The sequence below is a fragment of the Myxine glutinosa genome, chromosome 9, assembly GCF_964187855.1.
Source record: "Myxine glutinosa chromosome 9, kmMyxGlut1.1, whole genome shotgun sequence".
Classification (NCBI taxonomy): Eukaryota; Metazoa; Chordata; class Myxini; order Myxiniformes; family Myxinidae; genus Myxine; species Myxine glutinosa.
In genome coordinates, this window is record NC_136269.1 from 34464054 (window position 1) to 34490426 (window position 26373).

General features: G+C 48.6%; 1 protein-coding gene across 9 annotated transcripts in view; it reads right to left on the reverse strand.

Annotated features, from left to right (window-relative positions):
• LOC137435484 (uncharacterized) overlaps nucleotides 1–26373 on the reverse strand; it is a 131240-nt gene that overhangs the window by 76995 nt on the left and 27872 nt on the right. For all 9 annotated transcript variants that reach the window (XM_068129304.2, XM_078784265.1, XM_078784264.1 and 6 more), the window contains exons 3-8: nucleotides 22938–23082; nucleotides 22544–22740; nucleotides 21538–21713; nucleotides 20748–20947; nucleotides 20468–20535; nucleotides 18325–18545 (exon numbers count right to left, since the gene is read on the reverse strand). In XM_068129304.2, coding sequence (XP_067985405.2) covers nucleotides 18325–18545; nucleotides 20468–20535; nucleotides 20748–20947; nucleotides 21538–21713; nucleotides 22544–22740; nucleotides 22938–23082 — 1007 coding nt within the window. The remainder of the gene's footprint in view (nucleotides 1–18324; nucleotides 18546–20467; nucleotides 20536–20747; nucleotides 20948–21537; nucleotides 21714–22543; nucleotides 22741–22937; nucleotides 23083–26373) is intronic.

Consider the following 26373-nt stretch of genomic DNA (forward strand, 5'->3'; position numbering starts at 1 on the left):
TTCCAACCCAGCTAGAAACTGTAACCCGGTGTTTCACAGGCAGGGCGATTCATCAATGGGGCCGCCATCCCGCTGAGCTACTTATACCGCCCACTGGGAAATGGTGGTGTTGTAGCGATTCCCGCTGAATGTACCCAATCGCCTTGCACCTGCCAGGACGCGGCCAGGGCGCGATCGCCATGCCGGGCTCGTCCGGACGGGCCCAGACGCACCTCTCATGGGCATGCCCGGACTCGCTGTTCCCGGGCACGCCCGAACCTCCCGAGCACGCCCGGTCTCGTCTTTCCCGGGCATGCCCGCTCTCGCCTTTCCAGGGCTCGCCCAGAGCGCCCGGGCACGCCCAGCCTCGACTTGCCAGGCCACGTCCAGGACGCCCGGGCATGTCCAGACTCGCCTTTCCAGGGCTCGCCCAGAGCGTCCGGGCATGCCCGCTCTCGCTTTCCAGGGCTCGCCCAGAGCGCTCGGGCACACCCAGCCTCGACTTGCCAGGCCGCGTCCAGGACGCCCGGGCATGTCCAGACTCGCCTTTCCAGGACTCGCCCTTGACACCCGGGCATGCCCGGTCTCGGTTTTCCAGGGCAAACGCCCCGGCATAAATGTGTATATATATTGCTGCCCGATAAACGGGCTTGTCAGAATACCTGAGCTGTTTTGTTTCAATAAAGCAACTCGGACGAATTCCGTCTTTGGTCGCGTCGATTCTTTCGACTCGCGTTGGAAAGCAGCTCCTTCACTGGTGACCTACCGACATGGACACGGCAGTGACTCTTAAACTGCCTACCTTCTGGGAGGCTCACGTGGCTGTTTGGTTCGCCCAGGCGGACTCCCAGTTCGCCTGCGAGGCATCACCGCGGACAACACCCGCTTCCACCACGTCGTGGCAGCGCTCGGTTCCGCCACCGCGGCCCGCGCCCTGAGCCTCCTCGAGCACCCGCCGGCTGCTGACAAGTATGACGCGCTGAAGACGCTCCTCCTCGACGCTTTCGCCCTCTCACCGGCGGCACGCGCACGGCGCCTGCTCGAGCTGCCCGAACTCGGCGACACGCGCCCGTCCGAGCGCATGGACAATATGCTCTCGTTGCTCGGTGAGCACTCTCCGGATTTTCTGTTCCGTGAGCTGTTCCTTCGCCAGCTGCCTCACCCGGTACGTCGATCACCGGTCCCCACGCCCTCGCCAGGGAAGCCGATAAGATCTCCTCGGTGGGCCAACACATCGGCGCGGCTACCTGGAGCCTGCCGCCGTCAGAGGCGACGTCCACAACGCCCGAGCGCCCTGCGCGGTTGGAGGCCGAACTGCCGGTGCAACTGGCGGCCGCCACGCCGCGCCGACCGCTTCCGACACGACGGCCGGGGCCTCCACCTGACCAGGCGTGGTGTTATTACCACGCCAGGTTCGGACACAAGGCTCGGACGTGCCGACTCCCGTGCACTTTCGGCAAGTCGGGAAACGGCCGGGCCGGCGTTCAATCCCAGCCATGAGCGCCGGCCACTCGGGCAACTTGCTTTTTATTCGGGACAAAGCGTCCGGGCGGCGTTTCCTTTGTGACACCGGCGCCCAACTGAGCGTCATACCCGCCTCCGAGCAGGACAGGCGGGACGCCGTTTGCGGCCCCTCTTTGGTCGCTGCTAATGGCTCGGCCATACGCACTTTCGGCCCGCGCGACGTCACCCTCTGCTTCGGCAGCCAGCGCTTTCAGTGGACCTTTGTGACCGCCTGCGTCCCCATGGCTTTGTTGGGCGCCGACTTCCTCTGCGCGCACGGGCTGCTGGTCGACGTCAAACGACGTCGCCTTGTCAACGCCGAGACCTTCAGCTCCCTGGCGTGCACGATGAGCAGCTCCGCGCCGACCGAACTGGCGTGCGCCCTCCCGACGGCGAACGAGTTCGCTCGCCTGCTCGCGGAATTCCCGGCCCTCACGCGGCCGACGTTTTCGGCCGTCGCAGTGCGGCATGGGATCGAGCACCACATACCCACTACGGGCCCGCCGGTCTACGCCAGGGCCCGCCAAGCTCGCCGTGGCAAAGGCCGAGTTCGACGCGTAGGAGCACCTCGGTATTGTGCAGCGCTCCAATAGCGCGTGGGCCTCACCACTGCACATCGTGCCAAAGCCGGGGGGCGGATGGCGCCCGTGTGGCGACTACCGCCGCCTCAACGACGCTACCACCCCCGACAGGTACCCGATCCTGCACATCCAGGACTTTTCCGCCCGTTTGGCGGGACGGGTCATATTTTCCAAAATTGACCTGATACGGGGATACCACCAGGTACCTGTCCGGGCGGCCGACGTCCCGAAGACGGCCGTCATCACGCCGTTCGGCCTGTTCGAATTTTTGAGGATGCCGTTTGGCCTCAAGAACGCGGCCCAGGCGTTCCAGCGCTTAATGGATGGCGTGCTGTGCGACCTGCCATTTCTTTTCGTCTATCTGGACGACATCCTCGTCGCCAGCACGTCCCGCGCCGAGCACCTCCTCCACCTCTGAACACTGTTCGGTCGCCTCAGCGAGCACGGCCGAATTGTCAACCCGGCCAAATGCCACTTCGGCACGACGACCGTTGACTTTTTGGGCCACCGCATCACCAAGACCGGGGCCGTGCCGCTGCCGACCAAGGTCGAGGCCATCACCACGTTCCCGCGTCCCCGTTCCATCAAGGCCCTACAAGAGTTCCTCGGCATGGTGAATTTTTATCACCGATTCGTGCCCCGCGCTGCTCAGCTCATGCGGCCCCTTTACGAGGCCCTCCGGGGCAAGCCGGCCAGGCATGACATTGTTTGGTCCGCGGCCATGGACGCGGCCTTCGCGAGCGCAAAACGGGCCCTCGCCGACGCAACGCTGCTGGCTCACCCGGTGCTCAACGCGCCCATCGCCCTCACTACGGACGCCTCCAACTACGCGGTGGGCGCCGTCCATGAACAATGGGTGGACGGGGTTTGGCAGCCACTCGCCTTTTTCAGCCGGCAACTCCGGCCGAACGAGTTAAAATACAGCACGGTCGACCGCGAGCTGCTCGGTCTATTCCTGGCCGTTCGCCATTTCCGACACCTCCTGGAGGGCCGCCCTTTCACGGCTTTCGTCGACCACAAGCCGTTGGTCTACGCAATGGCCAAAGTCACGGAGCCGTGGTCGGCCCACCAGCAGCGCCACCTCTCCGCCGCGTCGGAATTCACCACGGACATCCGGCACGTCGCCGGCAAAGACAACGCCGTGGCCGACTGTCTTTCTCGGGCCAGCGCAAACACGGTCCACCTCGGCGTGGACTTCGCGCTCATGGCGGCCGACCAAACCACCGACACCTGGGTGCAGGCCCTCCGGGCGGCGGCCACGGGCCTCCGCCTGGCCGACATCCCCTTCGCGGGCACCGTCCTGCTCTGCGACGTCTCCCAGGGCCAGCCTCGCCCCATCGTGCCCGTTTCCTGGCAGCGCCGCATCTTCGCCTCCATCCACGGCCTTTCTCACCCGGGCCGGAAAGCTTCTCAGAAGCTGGTGTCGGCGCGTTTCGTCTGGCACGGCCTTCGACGGAACGTCCGCGACTGGGCCAACGCCTGCACGGCCTGCCAGCAGGCCAAGGTCCACCGCCACACCCAGGCCCCGCTAGCACCTTTCACCGTGCCTGCACGGCGTTTCGACCACGTCCACGTGGACCTGGTGGGTCCCCTGCCCCAATCGCGGGGGTTCACCCACCTGCTCACCATGGTGGACAGGACCACCAGGTGGCCGGAGGCCGTGCCCCTCACCTCCACCACCACCACCGCCGACGTGGCGCAGGCGTTCATCGCCACCTGGGTCGCGCGCTTCGGCGCACCGGCGGACATCTCGTCCGACCATGGCCCACAGTTCACGTCCGAACTTTGGGGCGCGGTCGCCCGCTCGTTGGGGGTCACGCTGCACCGCACCACGGCCTACCACCCCCAAGCCAACGGGTTGTGCGAGCGGTTTCACCGCTCCATGAAGGCCGCACTCATGGCCGGCCTTCAGGACGACGGTTGGACCGACCGGCTGCCGTGGGTCCTTTTGGGCCTCCGCACGGCCCCCAAGGAGGACCTCCGGGCGTCCGCCGCCGAGCTCATCTACGGCCAGCCGCTCCGCGTCCCGGGCGAGTTCGTGCCCGACGCTACCAGTCCCTGGTCCGCCGCACACCAGCGCTCGGACCTCCAGGAGGCCGCCTGACGATTTGCCCCCGTGCCAACGTCCCGCCACGGTGGCCCCCAGTCCTACGTCCCCCCGGCGCTTCGCACAGCGGAGTACGTCTTTGTGCGTCATGACGCGCACCAGGGGCCACTCCGGCCGCCGTACGACAGGCCCTTCCGGGTCCTGCGACGGGGCGACAAGTCCTTCGTCGTCGACGTCGGCGGCCGGTCGGACCGGATCTCTGTGGACCGCCTCAAACCGGCGCACGTGGACGTCGACCGACCACCACGGTTGGCCCTTCCTCCGCGGCGAGGCCGCCCCCCGTCCACAGTTCCCCCCGCTCGACCACCCACCACCAGATCGGACCCCCCCCCCCCACGACCCTCCAGGGGTCGCTTCGGCCGGGTCATCCGGACCCCCCTTAAATTGACCCTGCCGGTGCAGGTCGATTCTGGAGGGGCGTGTGTAGCGGTTCCCGCTGAATGTACACAATCGCCTTGCATCTGCCAGGACGCGGCCAAGGCGCGATCGCCATGCCGGGCTCGTCCGGACGGGCCCAGACGCACCTCTCCTGGGCATGCCCGGACTCGCTGTTCCCGGGCACGCCCGAACCTCCCGGGCACGCCCGGTCTCGTCTTTCCTGGGCATGCCCGCTCTCGCCTTTCCAGGGCTCGCCCAGAGCGTCCGGGCATGCCCGCTCTCGCCTTTCCAGGGCTCGCCCAGAGCGCTCGGGCACGCCCAGCCTCGACTTGCCAGGCCGCGTCCAGGACGCCCGGGCATGTCCAGACTCGCCTTTCCAGGACTCGCCCTTGACACCCGGGCATGCCCGGTCTCGGTTTTCCCGGGCAAACGCCCCGGCATAAATGTGTATATATATTGCTGCCCGATAAACGGGCTTGTCAGAATACCTGAACTGTTTTGTTTCAATAAAGCAACTCGGACGAATTCCGTCTTTGGTCGCGTCAATTCTTTCGACTCGCGTTGGAGCGCAGCTCCTTCAGTGAAACATTGGCGGCAGAGGATGGATTTGTCGAAAAAGAGGACAAATGTAGCTACAGCATTATAAATTGCGAGTTATTACTCCATGAAGATCTATCAAATCAACTTTATCCAGATGTTCATGTGGAATTTAAAGATTACTGGAAGGGACAATAAAGTGACTAACTATATTGCGCATATTTAAAGGTGCATTATATAAATACTCTATATTACATAAAGACGAACTATATTTAAAGGTGAAATGAAAATGCAAAATAAGCAATCAGCGGCTTTTCAAATGCAGGTGCGGGAAATGGCCACCTCAAATGGAGACAGACCATCGCACAAACAACATGGTTCACATTATCTATTATATCATGCCAGGTCGGGTTTTGTTGAGCAAATCATTCACATGCTTGCTAATCGACTTCATGTCCAAAGATTGGACAATACATCACCCCAAGTTATGGACCATGACAAGTATATATCCATTTGCTGATTCGCCCTTTTTTCTTCATGTTCCAACCCATTTTAAAAGTACGTACGTTCCTGTAGAGTACATCCTACCATTACCTACGACGTCCGAACGATCTCTCTCCAATGCTATGATGATTTCATGTGACAAAATAAGACATTTTTAAAAATCTTAACCTTTTTAGTGCCAAACACTTAATTTCACACATAGACAGTCTGACCTCGATATTCGCGGTTCCGCTATTCGCGGGTTCTGCATATTCACGGTTGATAAAATGCGACCTGTTTCTCTCTTCACTGAAAAGGAAATTCACGGTCTTTTTTTTTCTATTCGTGGCCGTGTCCCACAAATACGTGTTTTTTTGGAGGGGTGCAAAAAAAATAATTCAGGAGCAGTGAGCTTGACATATTTATAAAACCCATCTTTCACCAGCCATGCACAAAGCAACGAGACATACGCAAAAAACCATCTTCTATGAGCCGCCAGTATTACATGCCCCTGCATTCGCTGCCATGTGTTTAGCGTTTTCATGGCTTTCACGGGATGTCCCGTCATTCACGCTGTGAACAGCTTCATGTGATATTCCACCGTTCACAGGTAAACAATGTGAGTGTACTGCGAGTTACTGTACAGAATGAAAACACTCCACAGTATCTATTAGTGCAACTAGCTGTCTCCCTTTTCCCCATTGAAACAATGGCACGCTATTCATTCACGGATTTTCATCGACCTTCACACGGGTTATTGCCAACATTCTCGGGATTTGCCTTACCATTCACAGTTTTTGTTCCTCGCTATTCGCAGAATGCGGGTGTCTTCGGGTGCGGGTGCATTTATGGGTATGCGGGTGTCTTCTGATACCTCAGGGAGATGGATGCCCCTGCCTTGCATAACCCCAGGTCACCTGTGGGCAAGGTGTAGTACCTGTCAGCCCCCATTACCAGCCATGCGCTTTAAATGGCAGATGGCTCTGCACATCTGGTGGACGAGAGTCTGGTTGACTCCAACAGCACGGGCGGAAGATGGTGAATTCCCCAACGGCAAGCAGAGAGACGGAGAGGAGTGGCGACCTCCCGTCTATAAAACACATTTACCCGTGTGTACCAGCCATAGAAAGGCAATGCCATCATTGCTCGAGGAGACTCGACATAATCATTCGCGGATTTCATGATTCGGGAACCAATCCCCCCTTTTCCATTGAAACATGGTTTCTTTCCCCATGGGTTTCTCTAGTATAATAGATAATGGTCCGTGTACTGATCCCTGAGGTACCCCACCACTTAAATCCTCCCAGTGAGACATCCTCCCACTCACAGCCACCTTTGCTTCCTATCACTATTCCAGTTTGTACTCGACCAGCCACTCTGCAAGCCCTCACTTTAGCTAACAGCCTGCTATGTGGTACCTTATCAAGTGGGTTCTTAAATTCTCAGTATGCCACATCCACTGTAATATTAAAAAGAAAATAAATAAATAAATAAATAAATCAAAATTGCAATAATTCGACGTCGACCAAAATGCATCCACCCACACTTTTGCTTCGTAATGTCCATGCTTTATCAAGTTTGATTTAAATCCAGTTATACATACTTTGGCCTAACCTATTTGGAAGTAAAAACGTGAAAAAAGTTCCTTTGCTGAGGTTTCAATAAATAAACAAGAAGACGTCATGGGGAGCACGATACTTGCAAAATCCACCCCCAAGAAAGAAAAATTCCATTGATACAGCGAATTGTCCATTTCAGCAGGATTAAAATTGACAATTTGATCAAAGCTCGGGTCAATAGGAAGAAAAGTGACGATTTTTCAGATAAACAAGCGTTACACCTAGGTCCCCCGTCGGGGAAGTGATGCGAGTTGACAAAGTGGAAGACGCAGAAAACATGCTATGATATGATATTTCGCTCACAAGGTTCAGACATACATGGAGGCGGCCATCTTGGATTTTGACGTGGCGACCCAATTTTCAATAGCGTTCTTCCTTATGCCTAGATACACCCACACACCAGATTAGAAGTTAGTAGTTCGTTTATTTTTCAAGATATTTCGCTCACAAGGTTCAGACATATATATGGTGGCGGCCATCTTGGATTTTGACGTGGCGACCCAATTTTCAATAGGGTTCTTCCTTATGCCTAGATACACCCACGCACCAGATTAGAAGTTGGTACTTAGCTTATTTTTCAAGATATTTCGCTCACAAGGTTCAGACATATATATGGTGGCGGCCATCTTGGATTTTGACGTGGCGACCCAATTTTCAATAGCGTTCTTCCTTATGCCTAGATACACCCACACACCAGATTAGAAGATAGTGCTTCGCTTATTTTTCAAGATATTCCGCTCACAAGGTTCAAGCATACATGGCGGTGGCCATCTTGGATTTTGACGTGGCGACCCAATTTTCAATAGGGTTCTTCCTTATGCTCACGCTTTCGAAGCTAAGTGATATTTCTCAATTGTGTTTTTGTCGAGACTGTATCTATCTTTCGGTGTCTGTACCTATAGCGTATCTTTTTGGAAAATTTTCGGTGCTAATTTTTCGTACATGTATACACAATCGTCGGTTAATGCGTATCGAGTATTCTGCGGCCTAGTACTCGTAGGCTTGGCTACCGTACCGTCTCCGACCTTGTGGTTTTGTTTTTCTCTCAGCGATTCGTCGAATGCGCTGCATTTATTTTCGTTCTCTGTTTCGTCCCAGTCGTTCACCCCATACCTCCTTGTTTAATATCTCTACTCACAAAAAAAAAAAAAACCCAAAAAAACATTTCCTTCCCAGGTCTTATTCGTTTATTTGTTGTTCTTTTTGTTCGTTTGTTCTTCGTTCGCGATCACGCGATCACAAATGTATAATCTCTCCCCTGAACAACTATTTTCTCTCATATATTATAACACCCTTTTCTTCTTTTCCTACAAAAGGATGCTTTCGTCTTGCTCACCAAATCTATTCATTCCAAAAAATATATATAATACCATCTCTTACAGTTCCTCCTTTCTACATTCCCTAAACTATCCAGAACTCCACCCCTCCTCCAGTGTCCTCAAACGTATTTTTGACTCGAAGGTCTCAAACTCATTTTGCAAAAAATGTTCGTTTCCCATGAATCGTACACTTTTCAAAATCCAATCTCACCCCTCCCCTCCAAATCCTCCCCATCACCCATCCCTTTCAAATCTCCCCCCTTGCCCCTTCCCTCCCCTCCCTCCTAAACTCCCCCCACACCCCTCCCCTCGGAGACTCTCCCTCGCTCCTCCCCTCCGAGACTCCCCTCTCACCCCTCCTCCTCAAAGCATCCTCCCTGCTTCTTCCCCCTTCCAACTTTCACCTTCATCTCCCCCAACCTTCTGCCTTGCTCTTCCCCCTCCTCAAATAACACCTCACTGTGCCTCACCCAATCTGCATCAAACCTTTTGTCCGCCCCATTCTTCCCTTTCTCCAACAACACACACAACAACATGCATTTTAAGGCCATGTTCCCTGCTAGAGCGGGGGTTAGCCTTGCGGTCCCCATGACAATCTTCTCCATTTTGCCCTATTTTCTGCATCTCTCCTTGTTAACCCCCTTGCCCGCATTTCTTCTTCCACCATCTTTAGCCAAGTCTTTCTCGGTCTTCCCCGTCCTCTACTTCCTTCTACATTAACTTCCATCACTCTTCTCAACCAGTCACTTTCATCCTTCCTCAATACATGACCAAACCATCTCAACCTGTTCCTCTTCACAGCATCAATCATAGGCAATATTCCCATCATCTTTCGCAATTCATCATTTGTCTTCCTCTCTCTCAACGATACTCCGCACATCCATCGAACCATTCGCATTTCCACCCTTTCCAGCCTTCGTTGCTGCTCTACGTTCATTACCCATGTCACGCTCCCATAAATCATAACACTTCTCACACATGCAGCATACACCTTTCCCTTCAGCTTCAGCGACACTCTCCTCCTCATCAGCACGCCACTCAGTTCCCGAAACTTCTTCCATGCACATCTCACTCGAGCAACCGTTGCCGAGTCTGATCCACCTTCTCCATTCAGCATGTCTCCGAGGTAGCAAAATGTTTTCACACCTTCCAGCTTCACGCCGTCTCCAAGATCCAACTCAACATTTCCTCCATCTGCAGCTCCCTCTGTGCACACCTTACATTTGAATGTAGCTGCCACACTGGTTAATGACACTCTCAGACCACTACATTTTTGATGAACCCACTCAGCACACATTGTACATTGAATGGAGTTCACTCCGACACCCTTCCTGCACACAGCACACGGCCACTTCCCAGTTCTTTCCACCTCACCACATGCTTTACCACTTGCCATCACCTTTGTCTTTCCGATATTCACCTTCAGACCTTTTGTCTCCATACGTTCCTTCCACTTGTTCATCTTTTCCTTCAGTCCATCCATACTTTCCGCAATCCGTGGTTATCCACACATAGAGAATGCAAAGAATCCGTGGTTATCCACACGTAGAGAATGCAAAGAATCCGTGTTTATCCACACATAGAGAAACTGTAAACACACTAGAATCGGTGGTTTTCCAAGCATAGTTGTAGCTTTCTCCAAGCTATTCTGAAATCTCTGAAATCTCTGACACACCTTCAACAGCTCTCCCTACCTCTTCCTCCTCTTCCACATCTTACCCTACCCCTCCCCCCCCTGTTCTGGACCCGATGCTCCCCCTTCCTCTTCATTAACGGTATGGACCTCAAACATCCAGGGCCTTCGCTCAAACTTGACTGACCTCTCCATACAGGTTGCTTCTGACAAACCAGATGTGATCTGCTTCACAGAAACTTTCCTCCTTCATGATGTCTCTGATGCCTTGGTATCTCTCCCAGGTTACTCCCTCCTCCGGTATGATAGACCTGAGCCTCGTCCTGGAGGTGGGGTTGCTATCTTCATAAAAAACTCTCTTCCTCACTCGCCCTCCACTGCCCTCTCTCCACCTCACCCCCAGGAATACCTTTGGCTACGGCTTCCCCTTCGCTCCCACCTTTTGTTCATATGTGTGTTGTACCGTCCACCAAACAGCGATGACTCCATCTACATCTCACTGCCTGATAATATGGACCAACTTCTATCTACCCATCCCAACTCTCTCTTCCTCATATGTGGTGATTTCAATTGTCACCATGCCAGTTGGCTGGGTGTGGGTACCTCTCTCACCAGCCATGGCTCTTCAGCAAAGGACTTCTGCGACTCACTGGGACTGACACAATCTGTCAATTTCCCGAACCGGATCTCAGTCAACGGAGCATCTTCTCTTCTGGATTTGGTTATGACAAACTTCCCTGAAAATGTCTGCTGCTCTTCTTCTGCTCCAATCGGCTCATCTGATCATGTGCTTGTCAAAGTGGACATCTCTCTGACCATTCTCAGAGAGCCTCCTCAGCGTCGACGAGTCTGGCATTTCACTCAGGCCAACTGGCACGGTCTTCAAGCAGCCATCAATCATCTGGACTGGTCTCCCATCTCTACCGCCTCTGACATCAACTCATCCTGGGAATTCTTTCAAAGTAAATTGCTCTCTCTCATGCACAGATTTATCCCATCTCGTCTTCAGTTGTCATACCCTTCCTCCCGTCCATGGTACACGGAATCTTGTGGTGAGGCTGCTGCCCTGAAACAACTTGCTTTCGTCTCCTGGAAAGCAAACCCAACGGAAGGAAATCTCATTTCCTTTCACAAAGCCCGAAACAAGTGTGTGTCCACCCTCAGGAGAGCCAGGAAACAATATCTCACCGTTCTCAAGCCCGAACTCTCTTATCTGTCTCCCTCTACCAAATCCTGGTGGCGTCTGGTCAAATCTGTTTCTGGTGTTTGTTCCCCCTCCATCCCCTCCCTCACCTCAAACGGCTTAACGGCTGACTCCGCACGTGAAAAAGCTGAATGCCTCAACTCTGTGTTTGCCTCTAAATCCTGTGTCCCAAACCCATCCCTCTCTGTACCCACCGTACCCAGTCGTACCCAGCTGCTCCTGGACTCTGTGCCCTTTCCTCCTGACAAGGTGGAAAAGTTTCTGTCAACCCTCGACTCTGATTCTGCAACTGGTCCTGACGGCATCAGCCCACGGGTCCTAAAATCATGTTCTTCTGCTCTTTCACTCCCTCTTTCTGTTCTCTTCACCCTCTCTTTTGCTCAAGGTCATCTGCCATCTGCTTGGAAATCAGCCAACATCACCGCTTTGCACATAAAAGGTGCAAAAACAGATCCCAGCAACTACAGACCAATCAGCCTTCTCCCAATTATCAGCAAAGTCATGGAATTCCATCATTGCTTCAGATATGAAATCTTTCCTCTTCTCCAATGGCTTGATCTCTGATCATCAATTTGGTTTCAGACCTGGTCACTCTACTCTGGACATGCTGCTTCTGCTTTCTCAACAATGGATGGAGGTCCTCAACGCCAAACAGGAAATTAGAGCCGTCTCCCTTGACATTTCACGTGCCTTCGATACGGTCTGGCACCCTGCTCTGCTCACCAAACTCTCCTCCTTTGGTATCCATGGAAATCTCCACGCATGGCTGGCGGACTTCCTCTCTGGTCGTAGTCAACGTGTGGCCCTGAATGGGTTTCTCTCATCTCCTCTTCCTGTTCAGGCTGGAGTTCCCCAAGGTAGTGTTCTGGGCCCTGTGCTTTTTCTGGTCTTCATCCAGAAATGTTGAGTGGTGGGATGTTTTGTTGAGATCCGTTTTGTTGTCCAGAAAATTTTCAGTCCAGTTTCAAGTTGAGAAAATCCAGAAATCCAGAAAGCTCCGTTTTGGATGGACAAAAGGACCACCGAGGCACTCGGAAACATGGTGGTGGGATGATGAAGTTGGAAAGAGGATTGACGAGAAGAGGAAGAAGTTCAAGGAGTGGCAGAAGGCGAAGGGTACGGGAGCAGAAACAGCAGAGCATGAAAGTTATAAGGCAGCCAGGAAGGCTGCAAAGAAAGAGGTAGCAAAGGCGCAGGAGGCATGTAGGAAAATGTTCGGAGAACGCTTGGATTCGGAAGAGGGTCAGAAAGCAGTATTCAGGATTGCAAAGCAGATAGCGAAAGAGAGGTGTGATGTGATGTGGGTGAGTTGCTTGAAGGATGAAGTGGGACAAATCGTTGTCGACCCAGATGGAATGAAAGGAAGATGGAAAAGATATATGGAAATGCTGTTGAATACAGAGAATGAATGGGATGGCAACATAGAGAGTAACCCTGTTTTAGGACCGGCAGAGAAGATAACTGAGAAGGAAGTTGAGGAAGCGATAAAAGCAATGAAGGGTAGAAAAGCGGGAGGGCCGACGGGAGTTGTGGGAGATATGTTGAAGGCAGCAGGAAGTTGGGGTGTGAAGAGAATGACAGAGATCTGTAATCTGGTGGTGAAAGAAGGCCGCATTCCAGTGGATTGGGAACTGAGTACCCTCATCCCTCTATACAAGGGGAAAGGTGACCCTCTGGAGTGTGGCTCGTACCGAGCGATAAAGTTATTGGAGCATGGAATGAAGGTATTGGAAAGGGTGTTGGAGAGGAGGATTAGGAAGAAAGTGAAGATCGACGAAATGCAGTTTGGATTCATGCCAGGAAGAGGCACGACAGACGCGCTTTTCATTGTGAGGCAGTTGCAGGAGAAGTACATGGAGAAGAGGAAGAAGTTGTTTCTTGGGTTTGTTGATCTGGAGAAAGCATTCGATAGGGTACCACGCAAAGTATTGACATGGGCATTGAGGAAGTTAGGAGTGGAGGAATGGTTGATCAGAGTTGTGATGGCAATGTACAAAAGAGCGCGCACAGCTGTAAGGACGAAGGACGGGAACAGTGGTGAGTTTGAGGTGAAGGTGGGAATGCATCAGGGGTCGGTACTAAGTCCACTACTATTTGTAGCTGTGATGGAGGTGCTGGCTCAGAACGTAAAGGAGGGTTTACCGTGGGAGTTGTTGTATGCAGATGATCTGGTGTTGATTGCGGAAAGTATGGATGGACTGAAGGAAAAGATGAACACGTGGAAGGAATGTATGGAGACAAAAGGTCTGAAGGTCAATATTGGAAAGACGAAGGTGATGGCAAGTGGTAAAGCATGTGGTGAGGTGGAAAGAACTGGGAAGTGGCCCTGTGCTGTGTGTAGGAAGGGTGTCGGAGTGAACTCCATTCAGTGTACAATGTGCGCTGAGTGGGTTCATCAAAAATGTAGTGGTCTGAGAGGGTCATTAACCAGTGTGGCAGCTACATTCAACTGTAAGGTGTGCACAGAGGGAGCTGCAGATGGAGGAAATGTTGAGTTGGATCTTGGAGACGGCGTGAAGCTGGAAGGTGTGAAAACATTTTGCTACCTCGGAGACATGCTGAATGGAGAAGGTGGATCAGACTCGGCAACGGTTGCTCGAGTGAGATGTGCATGGAAGAAGTTTCTGGAATCGAGTGGCGTGCTGATGATGAGGGGAGTGTCGTTGAAGCTGAAGGGAAAGGTGTATGCTGCATGTGTGAGAAGTGTTATGATTCATGGGAGCGAGACATGGGTAATGAACGTAGAGCAGCAACGAAGGTTGGAAAGGGTGGAAATGCGAATGGTTCGACGGATGTGTGGAGTATCGTTGAGAGAGAGGAAGACAAATGATGAATTGCGAAAGATTATGGGAATGGAGCCTGTGATTGATGCTGTGAAGAGGAACAGGTTGAGATGGTTTGGTCATGTGTTGAGGAAGGATGAAAGTGACTGGTTGAGAAGAGTGATGGAAATGAATGTAGAAGGAAATAGAAGACGGGGAAGACCGAGAAAGACTTGGCTAAAGATGGTGGAAGAAGAAATGCGGGCAAGGGGGTTAACAAGGAGAGATGCAGAAAATAGGGCAAAATGGAGAAGATTGTCATGGGGACCGCAAGGCTAACCCCCGCTCTAGCAGGGAAAATGGCCTTTAAAATGCATGTTGTTGTTGTTGTTGTTTATTACCTCAGTGGGACACCTAGCAGTCTTTGTTTTCCACAATCATTTTCAGGTCTGGCTTGTACTCAGTTGTGGCCACTCGGAGCAACTCTTTCACATGTGTCCCCGTAAGAACAGATCGATGTCTTGACTTCACTTGTTTCAGTGTCGAAAAAACTGATTCACAGACGTAAGTTGATCCAAACATTGACATTAGCTTGAGTGCAGCCTGTTTGACACTGGGGTATCTGTCTGTGGGCACAATTTTCCAAAACTCTGTGCCTGTGGTTCCTTCTCTCAAGACACATTTAAGTCTGTGATCCTCAGAAAGTTCAATCATCTCCAACTGGGATGCTGCTTCATCTGCCACAGAGGGGGCTTTTAAACAATCTGATTCAGCAGTGAAAGGGTTGATGAGGAATGTGATTTGTGGCCGTTGTTTCTTCAGGTTGCAGAATCTGTCCTCAAAACTCTGCTGCAGATTTTCAACCAGTGTTGCATAGCGTGCAATGCTCCTTTTTCTGACCTCAGCTGCTTCTCTATTTGCCTTCAACAAGGAGGGAAAATGTGTGAGCTCTCCTTTTGAAGATAGGTCTGGAAGAGCGTGAGTTTGTTCACAAATGTGAAAACACTTTGCACCAGGTCACGCAGCATTTTTAACTTCCCTTGCAGATCTAGATTCAGTTTGTTCAGATGATGCAGCATGTCGACCAGAAACCCCAAGTCTGGCATCCACTGGGGGTCATGTAGCTCAGGATAGTCCTTATGTTTCTCTGCCAGAAACAGCTTCACTGGGTCCAAAAGTTCAAAAAAACGGGAAAGCATGTTACCTCTTGAAAGCCATCTCACAGTGCAGTGGAGAAGCAGATCATTGGGAAGGTCTTCGTCCAGTTCAGCTCTGAGGTTTTTGAATTGTCTGTGCTTGAGAGCATGAGTGCGAATAAAATTCACAATTTCTAGCACAGGTTTCATGACATGGTCCAAGTTCAGCTTCTTAGACACCAGGTTCTCTTGATGGATGATGCAATGAAATGTCCAAAAATCAGGGAAACGGTCGTCAGCTTTACACAGCCCTACAAGGCCATTTGCAGATCCCAACATAGCTGGTGCACCGTCTGTGGCTATTGCTGTTAGTTTTGGTAATTGCAAATTTGCCTTCTCAACAACAGTCGTGAGTGTCTCTTTCAGGTCGATGCCACGGGTCCTGTCTTTTAACGGCACAATGTCAAGCAGCTCTTCCTTAATTGTGCAGTCTTCTGACACAGACCGTACAAATATTGCCAACTGTGGCTATCTTGAATGTCGCAAGACTCATCCAAAGCAATGCTGAAATACCGACATTTTTCAAGATCCGTATGCAACAGCTGTGATGGATTTAAAACAGCTGTTCACCACCATCTCTTATCTTCCCCCATCCAAAACCTTGATCTTTTCTACCCCCGCTAATTCACCCCAGATCCACCTTGTTTGAAATTCCAACTTCTTTCCTGGAAGTCCTGGCAGTGTCCATATGTTTTATACCTCTCCCACCGCCCCCTTCCCACGCCCCCCCCCCCCCCCCCCAAGCCCTCGCCCTCTCTCAGATCTCTCGATGTCTCCATGTCTCTCGGTCACTGCTCTCAAATGTTGTGTTTGTGTCCTTCCCCCTCTCTCCCCATCTTGTCTACCGCTCCCTATGTTATATGTTTTATGTGTCGGTTTGTCTTTCTGGGTGATTAATGTTCGCTCTTTCACGAGCCTCGACCTTGTATACAAAAAAAAAAAAAAACAACAAAAAAAAAAAAAAACTGTGTTTCAATGGAGTCAATATCTGATATTCTCTGTTCAACGGTGTGCCGTGACAGCTGCAGGTCTGACACAGAATGCTTCAAACTGTCATTTTCAGGAGTGACGATGGCAATAACATCTCTGAGACACGTTTGCACGAATTCCCCTTCACTGTATGGCTTTTTAGTTCGAGCAATGTTCCATGCCAACTGATATGATGCTAATGTGATCGTCTCTGAGTGCTTCGTTAATTTCCGAAAAAACTGAGTCTGCTTCTCTGACTGACGTTTCAATGCATTTACCTTGTGCTTGCGAATTTCACTGCCTTTGGGAAAATCCCGGGCCACGTTATCATGGAGTGAAGTGAAATGGCGCTCCAGGTTTGAAGCATTAAAATGCGACAGTGCAGTCTGGCAAATCAAGCACAAGGGTTTCCCATTTTGCTCCGTAAAAAAATACAATTCCTCCCATTCAGGCAAAAATGCCCTGTGCTCCTCTTCATATTTGCGCTTAGCTTTACGTTTTCCTGACTCTGCCATGGCGATTCGGTCACTGCCACTGGGCTAGTGCTAGCCTAACTAACAAACTTCCGGGTCTGTGCGCGCACGTGTTTCTACACGCAAAAGTGTTTCATTTTATTTTTAAAATATTGGCAAATGTATTGGCATTATAGTCAAATATTCAAATGCATTTTGATTTTATAATAGAAATACATTTTAAAATGTAAAGACATGCACCGATAGAGCAGCCCTTCGCGAGCCGCACAAGAGCTGGCTAAGAGCCGCATGCGGCTCGCGAGCCGCGGGTTCGCCATCCCGGAAATAGCTGTATGTTGAAAAAGTCAAAACTTTACATGGGGTGTACTTACTTTTTCACATGACTTTATCACAAAGGGAGTGGGAGACAAGAGGGGGAAGTACAACAACAGTGGAGAACAGGGACATCGGGAGATCTGTGCAAGGGAGAGGGCTGGGCGGAGTACATGGGATTTTAAAAAATGGACACTACAAGGACTTTAAGGAAAGAAAACCCGTCCTGTCTCAGGTCGCCGACTTTTATGAGAAGGGCAACATGCCCACTGTCTCTGAGCACCAGACATGCATCTTGCTCATTCAGCTTGTGGACTCCAACTGCAAGATTAGGGAGATCCCGACCATGCGTATATTAACCCTGCCCATGCTCACCAAGCTGCAGGCCTGGGAACAACGACTGGATGCGAACTTTCGGTTGTGGCCGGCCAACGATGAGCAGCTGGTCACAAACTCGGAGGATCGCCTCTTCCTGCAGTCGATGAAGACTGACCACATATCATCTTTCGGCATCAACAAGGTCTCGTCACAGAAGGCGCACCGTTGCCAGGTTCGTGAGCAGGCCGAGGAAGAACAGCGCAAGAGGAAGGTGCGGAAAATTGGTGCTGCTAGTTCCATCATTTCGTTGATAGACGACAGTAAGGCAGCATCCAGCAGCAACAATGAAAGTGATGCGACTGCCACTTAGACGACCGGCAGCATGGCATTCATCCCTCACGATATACTATGCCACATTATCCGAAGTTGGTTTCCCTGGTCACTCGACTTAAGTTGCCACTGACAACAGTCCAGCTGCACGAAGACTTTAATTGATGAAGCCGGGGGAAATCCCACAAATGTATCAACTAGTCATGTTTCGAAGAGAATAATAAAAAATTATTCTTGTTTTCATTCATTGTTTACCCAATTACATGACTCTTGAAAAAAATTGAACAAAATCTTTAGCAACTTTTATCTCACCACCTTTTAGACGCCATTTTTGGAATCGGTGACCCCAAATTATGAAAAGAAAGTTGTCTTTTATAAAATTCGAAAAATTACATTTGGGCAAAGCAACCCATTCGCAGGGGTACCCGATGTCTACCCGATCCTAGTGGGGAATCTAAACAACATTGAAAATGCGCAATATTTTAAAGAAATGCTATATAGGGCTAGTGTAATTTAAAAAAGTATAACTAGATTTTTTTTTAATGGGGCATTTGATGCACCCTAGGGTTCAGCATGAATAATTAATCATCAGTGTTTACAATTCCAGAAATCACTGCTTACCACCTGCACGTCGAGCTTGCTGCTGCCTATAGCGCTCAGCATGGATCTCCTCAAAGCTGAGCTCATGAGGGCCACCAAAAACCAATTTCCAGCAGTACATGCGCAATTCACGAGGCTTTGGGTCTGGGTCGAACGACTGCAAAATTGTCGCAAGGTCAGTCTCGGGCAGAGATTCGCGTGTGCTCAACACGTCGGTCAGCGGCTGCACACATCTCGGCGTCCTGTATAGGATACATTTCAGAACAGCTGACATTCATCATGCAATATCTCAGATCACTTAACCGAAATGAAGGACAAAAGAATATGGATATTAGGCCAAAGATGTCCAGAAACTAGACTTCTCAAATTAGGAAAATCTCAAAACCATCAATAACGGCATTCAACATGGAGGAGAATATTCGGCAAAGTGTACGTGAGCGCGTAAAGGCCATAACTTTTTCACCATTTGAGCTTTTGTCATCAAATTTTCAACAAACCTTTATTATGAGAACTAGCAACGGTACCCGCTCTACGGGTGGGGCTTCAATTGGGAAGCCCAAATGAAAAGGCAAAATATCAGAAATTGAAGGCTTTTTTTTATTTTAAACGATTCATATAAACATCGGTTGAATCATATCACACGCAAGTAATCAAAATCTAAACAGTACATGGTGCCCATGTTGAAAAAAGATTGAATTCTGCAAAACGGAAGCGGCCGCGACACCTGTTTCTCATTCGCTTTGCACACGCTGCCGTGTTACTACGGAGCCGCACGTTTATATAGGAAGAGTTCGGCATGAGTCGATCTACTCTCTCCAGGTACGTAGAATTTCAACAAAAGCCACATCACTGTTCATATCGGTAAATATTATTCCATCTTGTTTGGAAAAACTCGAAAATTGGAAAACTTGGAAAACTTGGAAAAACAATATTGCCTATTTTACTCCAGGGGGTCCTCAGATTACCCACCCAAAATATCGTTGCGATCGGTTCAGCCGTTTTTGGGGTACCTTCGAACGGACAGACAGACGGACAGACATTTGGTGAATTATAGTAAGATATGGAGAATACCAATTATAAAATACATTATTTTTATAAACATTTTTGTCAAGTTTAGTTTGAATACAAAGCAGAAGCGGACATGCTTTGCATTTGGGGTTGGGATTGCTGTCTTGGTCACACTGCTCTGGCATACAAATCAATTCGATTTTAAAATTGTTCATTTGAAAATTAATGCATGCTCAAAATATACTGCCGTTTGCAAGTTACAAACAAGAAAAAGAGCAATCAGAGATTGCAAACCCTCGCCAGGATGTATTTTCAGTGGTTTTTAAGGCTTTTGTGTTAAAACAAATATGGCGGCCAAACCACGTGACCGATGACGTCATTATTATTTTTTCCCCCAAACTAATTTATTCCTAGATTATGCTCAATAAATTTCAATTTGATCGGATGAAGTTTTGTACTTGTCGAATTATGACGTCATAATGGAGGCACCTATGACATCATCATTAACATGTTTTATTCCCCATGGAGAGTTCTTTACAATGAGCCATGTCTCAATTTTTCTATTCAGCGCTTTCGGAGATATAGAGGTGCAAAGGTTTTTGGTTTTTCCAAGATGGCGGCCGAACCACATGACCGATGACATAATTATTTTCTCCACCAATTTATGCCTCCATGACGCTCAAGAAATTTCATCTTGATAGGAATTAAGTTTTGTACTTGTCGAATTATGACGTCATAATGGAAGCACCTATGACATCATCATTAACATATTTTATTCCCCATGAAGAGTTCTTCACAATGAGCCGTCTGAATTTTTTCTATTCAGCGCTTTTGGAGATAGAGGTGCAAAAGTTTTCGGTTTTTCCAAGATGACGGCCGAACCACGTGATCCATGACGTCATAAATATCATTTAAAAAATTATACAGGTGGAGTTGCACCTATGGTGAAAATTTCCTGTCAATCGGACCAACAGTTGCAGAGAAAATCATATTTATTCTGTGCGGACAAACAAACACAAACAGACAAACAAACAGACGGACTCAAATGCAATACCCTCTTCTCTGGCGAGGGTAACTAGATCAGGTGATGTTGGTGAAAGGTAAAAGCAGCTTGGAAAAAGGCACAAAGTGTTTAAGTGCACGGCAATGAACATACATCAACTCAGCATTATCTTGGAAAGGCACGATGTCAGACACCAGGCCCGTATCAGTCTTCAAATGGCTCTGGAACGGAATGACAAAACAATGTTATTTTGAGTAAAGTAGCCACAAACACCAGGCTTTGGCAAGTACAAAGCACTTTTATAAAGCACCCTCATACTTGCTAACAAGGAAAAGTTAACCAATCCACCTGCAATTTCTTTTTCCTCCACTGATTATTTTCAAATATTTTTAGAGTAGCTCCTTCCTCTTCCCCACACGAAAATGGAACATACCCGCAAGCTGGAAATATGGTGAGCATGGGGCTTGTTCTCTGTCTCCTTCACACAAGGTAAAGCGACAGGAAGAGAGACAGGCTGTGGCAACGATATCTCTTGGGCCACCGCGTTGGCACCTTGTTCTTCAAACACATAGAAGGGTTCAGTTTTACTTCGCTGCTGATGCTGTGCCTGTGGTAGCGGAAGTTGAGTTGCACCTGCACAGGTACAAAAAGTGAAAAGATGAGACCAAGTGGTGCCTTGCAGTGGTGGCAGAGACTGACCACCAAATGGTGCCAAGAAAGCACACCAACAAAAAAAAAGTGACAATTTTTTTGAAAACAAGCACCCAGTAAAGAAAAACACAAAGTTACAACATGCAAATCAAACATTGACTACCAGATGACTTTTTGAAAATGACCACAAAACTAAAAACAAAAATAGGAACAATCCAGCAAAGGAGGAAAGTTGAAAGTTATGGGGTTTTATGTAAATTTGAGAAACTCTGGATTAAAAAAAAAACCTCCATTTCGTAAGTTTCAGTTGATGTGTGACATCAGTTTTACGTCACTCAAAGAACGAAGTTGCTGGATTTCTCATATAAAAAATAAAAGCAGAGCAAGCAAAAAGTCAAGGTCAAATTTGAACCACCCTCAAAACTAAATGACCACTGCACTAACATAGAGCAAGTGATGGCGTCACCGGTGCAATCATTTATATTCGAGAAGCAAGAGTGTACTTTGGTATGATAGTTATCGCAATAACAGTGGTGCATATTAAAACTCCAGGTATTTGGAAGGCCGTGCACCTTCAATCGCCGATCCCATTCGGTTTATGGGAGCCAAGCAGCGCTCCTTCCCAATTGTCTTCAGCTCTCTGAGTACCACACGAGGCTCCTCATGCAAGGATGTTGTCTGACCTTTTTCCTCAGTATTATCAGTGAGTTGTGCAGCAACGCGCCGCACCATACGTGCATCGAAGTGCCTGCAAGATGACACAGGGTGAGAACCAAAAGGGCTCCTCATGGATGTGACGTCACAGAATTGACAGCGGATTGGCAGCTCCATCATCGCAAAAAAAATAATAATAATAATAATAATAATCTTGCAATGTCATCATAGCATTCCACCAACCAAAAATGCTTGCATTTTCATTGCAGATCACTTGTAGAGTTTGAGAGGAGTAGGAAGTGCAAAGCAATCGAGAACAGCAAGCTCGGTTATCATGAGGCTTAAAGAAACTGGAAAACTAGCAGAGGAATTGCTCCCAATAAAATTCATCCAACGTTTATTCCCACTTCAATCTCCCAAGAGAAAGCGAGAGCCATTTCATTGTGCATCACAAGGTTTTATTACACAGTACAACCTCGGCTATTGGAAGAGTGAGGTAATCAAACTAAAGTCCAAATACTGGATTGGAGTCATCAGAAGGAACATGAAACAGCAAAGAGCAAATATGGAGTCATCCGGAGGAACCTGGATAGGATTTGGGTTTCAGCTGCTGCTCCTCAACCCTCAAACCCATCCAGGCACAGCCAAGTAAGCCTTGCAAAAAAAAATCATTCAAATTCACTTCTCCATAGGCAGATAAAGAAAGAGAAATTAAGGGTAAGGGAGATAAAGGAGAGGAAAATGACCAAAAATAAAAGAAAAAGCAAGAATCAGCACGAATAAAGAAATGTGAAAAAGTAGAAAAAAGTGTGAAGGACTAAAGAGAGACAAGAGGGGGAAAAAAGCAAAGATCAAAGATGTCTGGAAAACACGGATAAATAGATTTCACCTGTTACACCGCAAGGCTCAAAAGTAAAGACTTACCGGCTGTAACGCTCCAGCAATTCCGTCGGTTGGGCACGATTCTCAAAACCCAAGAGGTACACCTCGTCGGCTTTGCCAATGTCTCCACGAGTCTCGTACTCCTTTGCCCAAGCTACATACAGTTGAGCGAGGGCCCTTCCAATGCCACGGTTGAACAAAAAACTGAAGACTTCCAAAGGCTCTTTCATCATATTTGCCTGCAGTCAAAAATGTGATAGAAACTTATAACAAGTGAAGCAACTCCCCAAATATCACTCTGGGTACCGGTGACACCATCCTGCGAATGCAGCTTTTCTCTCCACAGACAGTGGGACACTGAGCGAGAAATGTTTTTTCTTTTTGCAAGAAAGTGCTGCACATCAGTGGCACAAAACGATAATAAAACGACCCGTACCAGTTTCAGGCAGTGGTTCAGGAAGCATTCGCTGTTCTTGTATCTTTCGTCGTCAACAAAAGTTTTGAGAAGTCGTTCAAGCAACGCCTGAAGTTGGCTGTCTATCCCACCTTGAGGAAACATTTGCTCAGTCCAAGCAATATATCTGGCATTGAGGAAATTGAAGGAAAAGTTTACCACAGTCAAAATGCATAGCAAGGCCAGATAGGTGCACCCGCAAGCATGATATTGTTGAAATAATTAATTGGAGCATAAATGAAAAAAAAAAAACAATTAACAAACACTGCAGGCAGTCCTCAACAACAACAACAAAAAAATGCATTTTCAGATTGACAGCACATGTCTCAAATGTCGAGCTTTGGGGGAATAAAGAACCCGAGATTTCCTGGTGTGACGCAAGGTGCCAGAATGTGAGGGAACACAGGGTATACACAGGGTATAATAGGGACTTGGGTGGGGAGAGCCGTTAGTTGGACTGAGGTAGTCCGGCAGCCAGCAGGGTCAACCCAATGTTTACCCTGCCACCAAAGGTGGATGGAGGTTATGTTTTCACCTCTGTCTCTTTGTTTGTTCATTTGTAAACAAAATATCTCAAAAAGTTGTGGACGGATTCGGACGAAATTTGGCAGAGATGTAGCACATGTGGCAAGGACGAAATGATTCGATTTTGGTGAAGATCCGGATTCGGATACTAGAATGTTTTAAGTGATTCTTCACCATTGGGATATGTCCAACCTGGCGGAGGTATGCTCTCTGCTGAGTGCCGTTCTAGTTTTTGATAGATTCTGAATCACACGCACATATATTTGAAGAATCTGACTGATGACACCTGTCAGCCTTGGGGAATTATTTTTAAAATGCATCAATATGAAAATTCGTTTCCACCATCAGTAACATACCGACAAGTCTTGGGTTTTGGTTATTATTTGTGATATCAGCATCAAACTGGCATCAATACCCATGTCTTTATGGTCAGGGAATACAATTATGACATTGTAAAGGTGAAATGAAGATGTTAATTACAATTATGCCAATGAGGCCCGCCGTTAATAGAATATTTTTATTCTGCAATATCTTCACTGTTATCAGTGATATCAGTGACAAACTGGCATTTAATCATACGCGATTCCCCATCAACAAATATTATCATAGTATTTTAGAATGGTAGAACGCTTATTAAAAGTCTTGATCAAAGACATTGGGTCATGCTATATAAACTCTACAATCATGGTAAGACATTGGTACTGTGTCTATTGGTCATGGGGTTGGCAATGATACCAACACATTATTCTCTCTTTCAGAACCTGGTGGTGTTGCCTGGTGTTGGCTTAGCGGTTAGGGTGCCGGCTTGGGATCCTAGGATCCTGGGTTCGAATCCCGGTCGATCGCTGAATTAACGCCAGGGGGGTTGACTCAGCCTGTCATCCTTCCGAGGTCGGCAAATTGAGTACCAGCTTGCTGGGATGAATGATCACGGTGTGTACCCCGGTTTAGAATATGTACACCGTATCCCTGCGCATCGTAAGAGGCGACCAAGGGTTGGCATCAGGAAGGGCATCCGGCCATAAAAACATTGCCTCAAACAGGGAACCATGATTGTCATGGGGCCCGCAAGGCCAACCCCGGCTCTAGTGAGGAAAAATGGCCTTAAAACGATCATTCATTCATTCATTCAGAACCATGGAAGACTGCCTCTTCTGCTGTGATTATCCAAAGGGTGTGACCAAATCAGGACCGATTACAAAATAATGTCCAATCAGAATCAGAAAAATCATCTCCTGCAGCAAAGTATGTGGTAATGGCATTCAGAAACAACTTGAAACAACTTGAAACTGACAGCAACCCTTTCGTGTAATCATAACTGCGTCGACATACACGTCAGCGGACGGACGTAACTGTGTCTCATTCTTCATGATTCGTAGTATGGTTCTCTGCATGTCATCGGTCTTTTGCTGTTTTTTTGTTTTTTTACTGGCTGGGTGAATAGGACTGCTAGCGAATGAGTTGAAACCTTGCCATTTGGGATGACATTTCTGCATCAAAATTATCAACTATAGTCTGCACCATGCCCACCTAACAGTAGGAAATGCCACTCAGCTTATTGTTCTCTGTTGTTGATTCAGCTGCTGACTTATTGAACCTCAGATACCTCATGTAGGAGCACGTCACACCATATGAACACATCTCCTGGACAAGTTCCTTGGATGCCATCAACAGTACTCCCAGTGCAATTTGCAAAGGAGTTGCATGGTTAGACAGGACGGTAATAATTAGATTACCAACCATAATAGCAGGAAGTGTGTTATCTAATTTCCCTGACAACTTGGTCAGCGATGTTAGAACAGTGTCACTGATGCTTTCTGCAGCCAGGTCCTTGTTTATTTGGATGGTGTCGTGTTCCTTATCTGGCTTAAACCCTTGAACGTCCTTAGAGTTATTTTGAAACTCACGGGGCCACAATGTCAAGGTCATCGTCTTCCAAGTCGTTGACTAATTTGTGCACATTTTACGCCCTTGTTCGAAAAACAAGAATGCTTGCAATGGCAGGAGATGAAAAGATGAGGTTTGCAACAAAGCGATCTGAGAGTAGCCGAACAAGACTTCTGCATGATAGCAGAGGGCCACCATGGACCTCGTAAGCCTCAAACAACTCCACCAAGTTCCAGATACAAGACTTGTCCTGCAATATGTCACCAATCAATGCTTCATCTACTGTAATGCGTTTTCATGACATTTGCAGCAGCCTTGACTGATCCAAGTGGCATGAATGCTGACATACAGTAAACATGGTACCGAGCATCCGCAGCGTTTAAGCCACTAGCTGCCCCCTCAACACAAATTCGAACTTTATCAGCCCAGTCATCACCTCCTTCACATTATTATCCTTAATCCTTATCTAAAATCCTTATCTCCATCACCTCCTTATCTAAAATATACTGCTTAAATGTCTTGCCATGTCATGGAGCAGCTGTTCGGCACAGCACTGCATGCCTCCACCGATCAGGAGGCTTCTTGTCATTCTCCCAAGCTACATTCAAGACCACAAAAAGGCAATGCTCCTGCAAAAGGAATTCCGTAACTTCAGAACATTGCTGTCTCTTTCATTCGGCTGGATTCTGTTCTTTCTGTTCCCCACGTCTTTTTTGTGCCACCACACTTGCTCTGCTAACGTGTATGTAGACACAGTTAAGATGAAACTAAAGGGTAAGGTTGGTGTCAGATTCAAGTAGAGTTTCAAGTTGTTTGGGAATCACCACATACATTGCTGCAGGAGATGATTTTTCTGATTCTGATTGGACAAGCTTTTGTAATCGGTCCTGATTTGGTCACTTCCTTTGGATCAGCATGGCTTAAGAGGCAGTCATCTATGGTTCTGAAAGAGAATAATGTGTTGGTATCAATACCAACCTCATGACCAATAGACACAGTACCAATG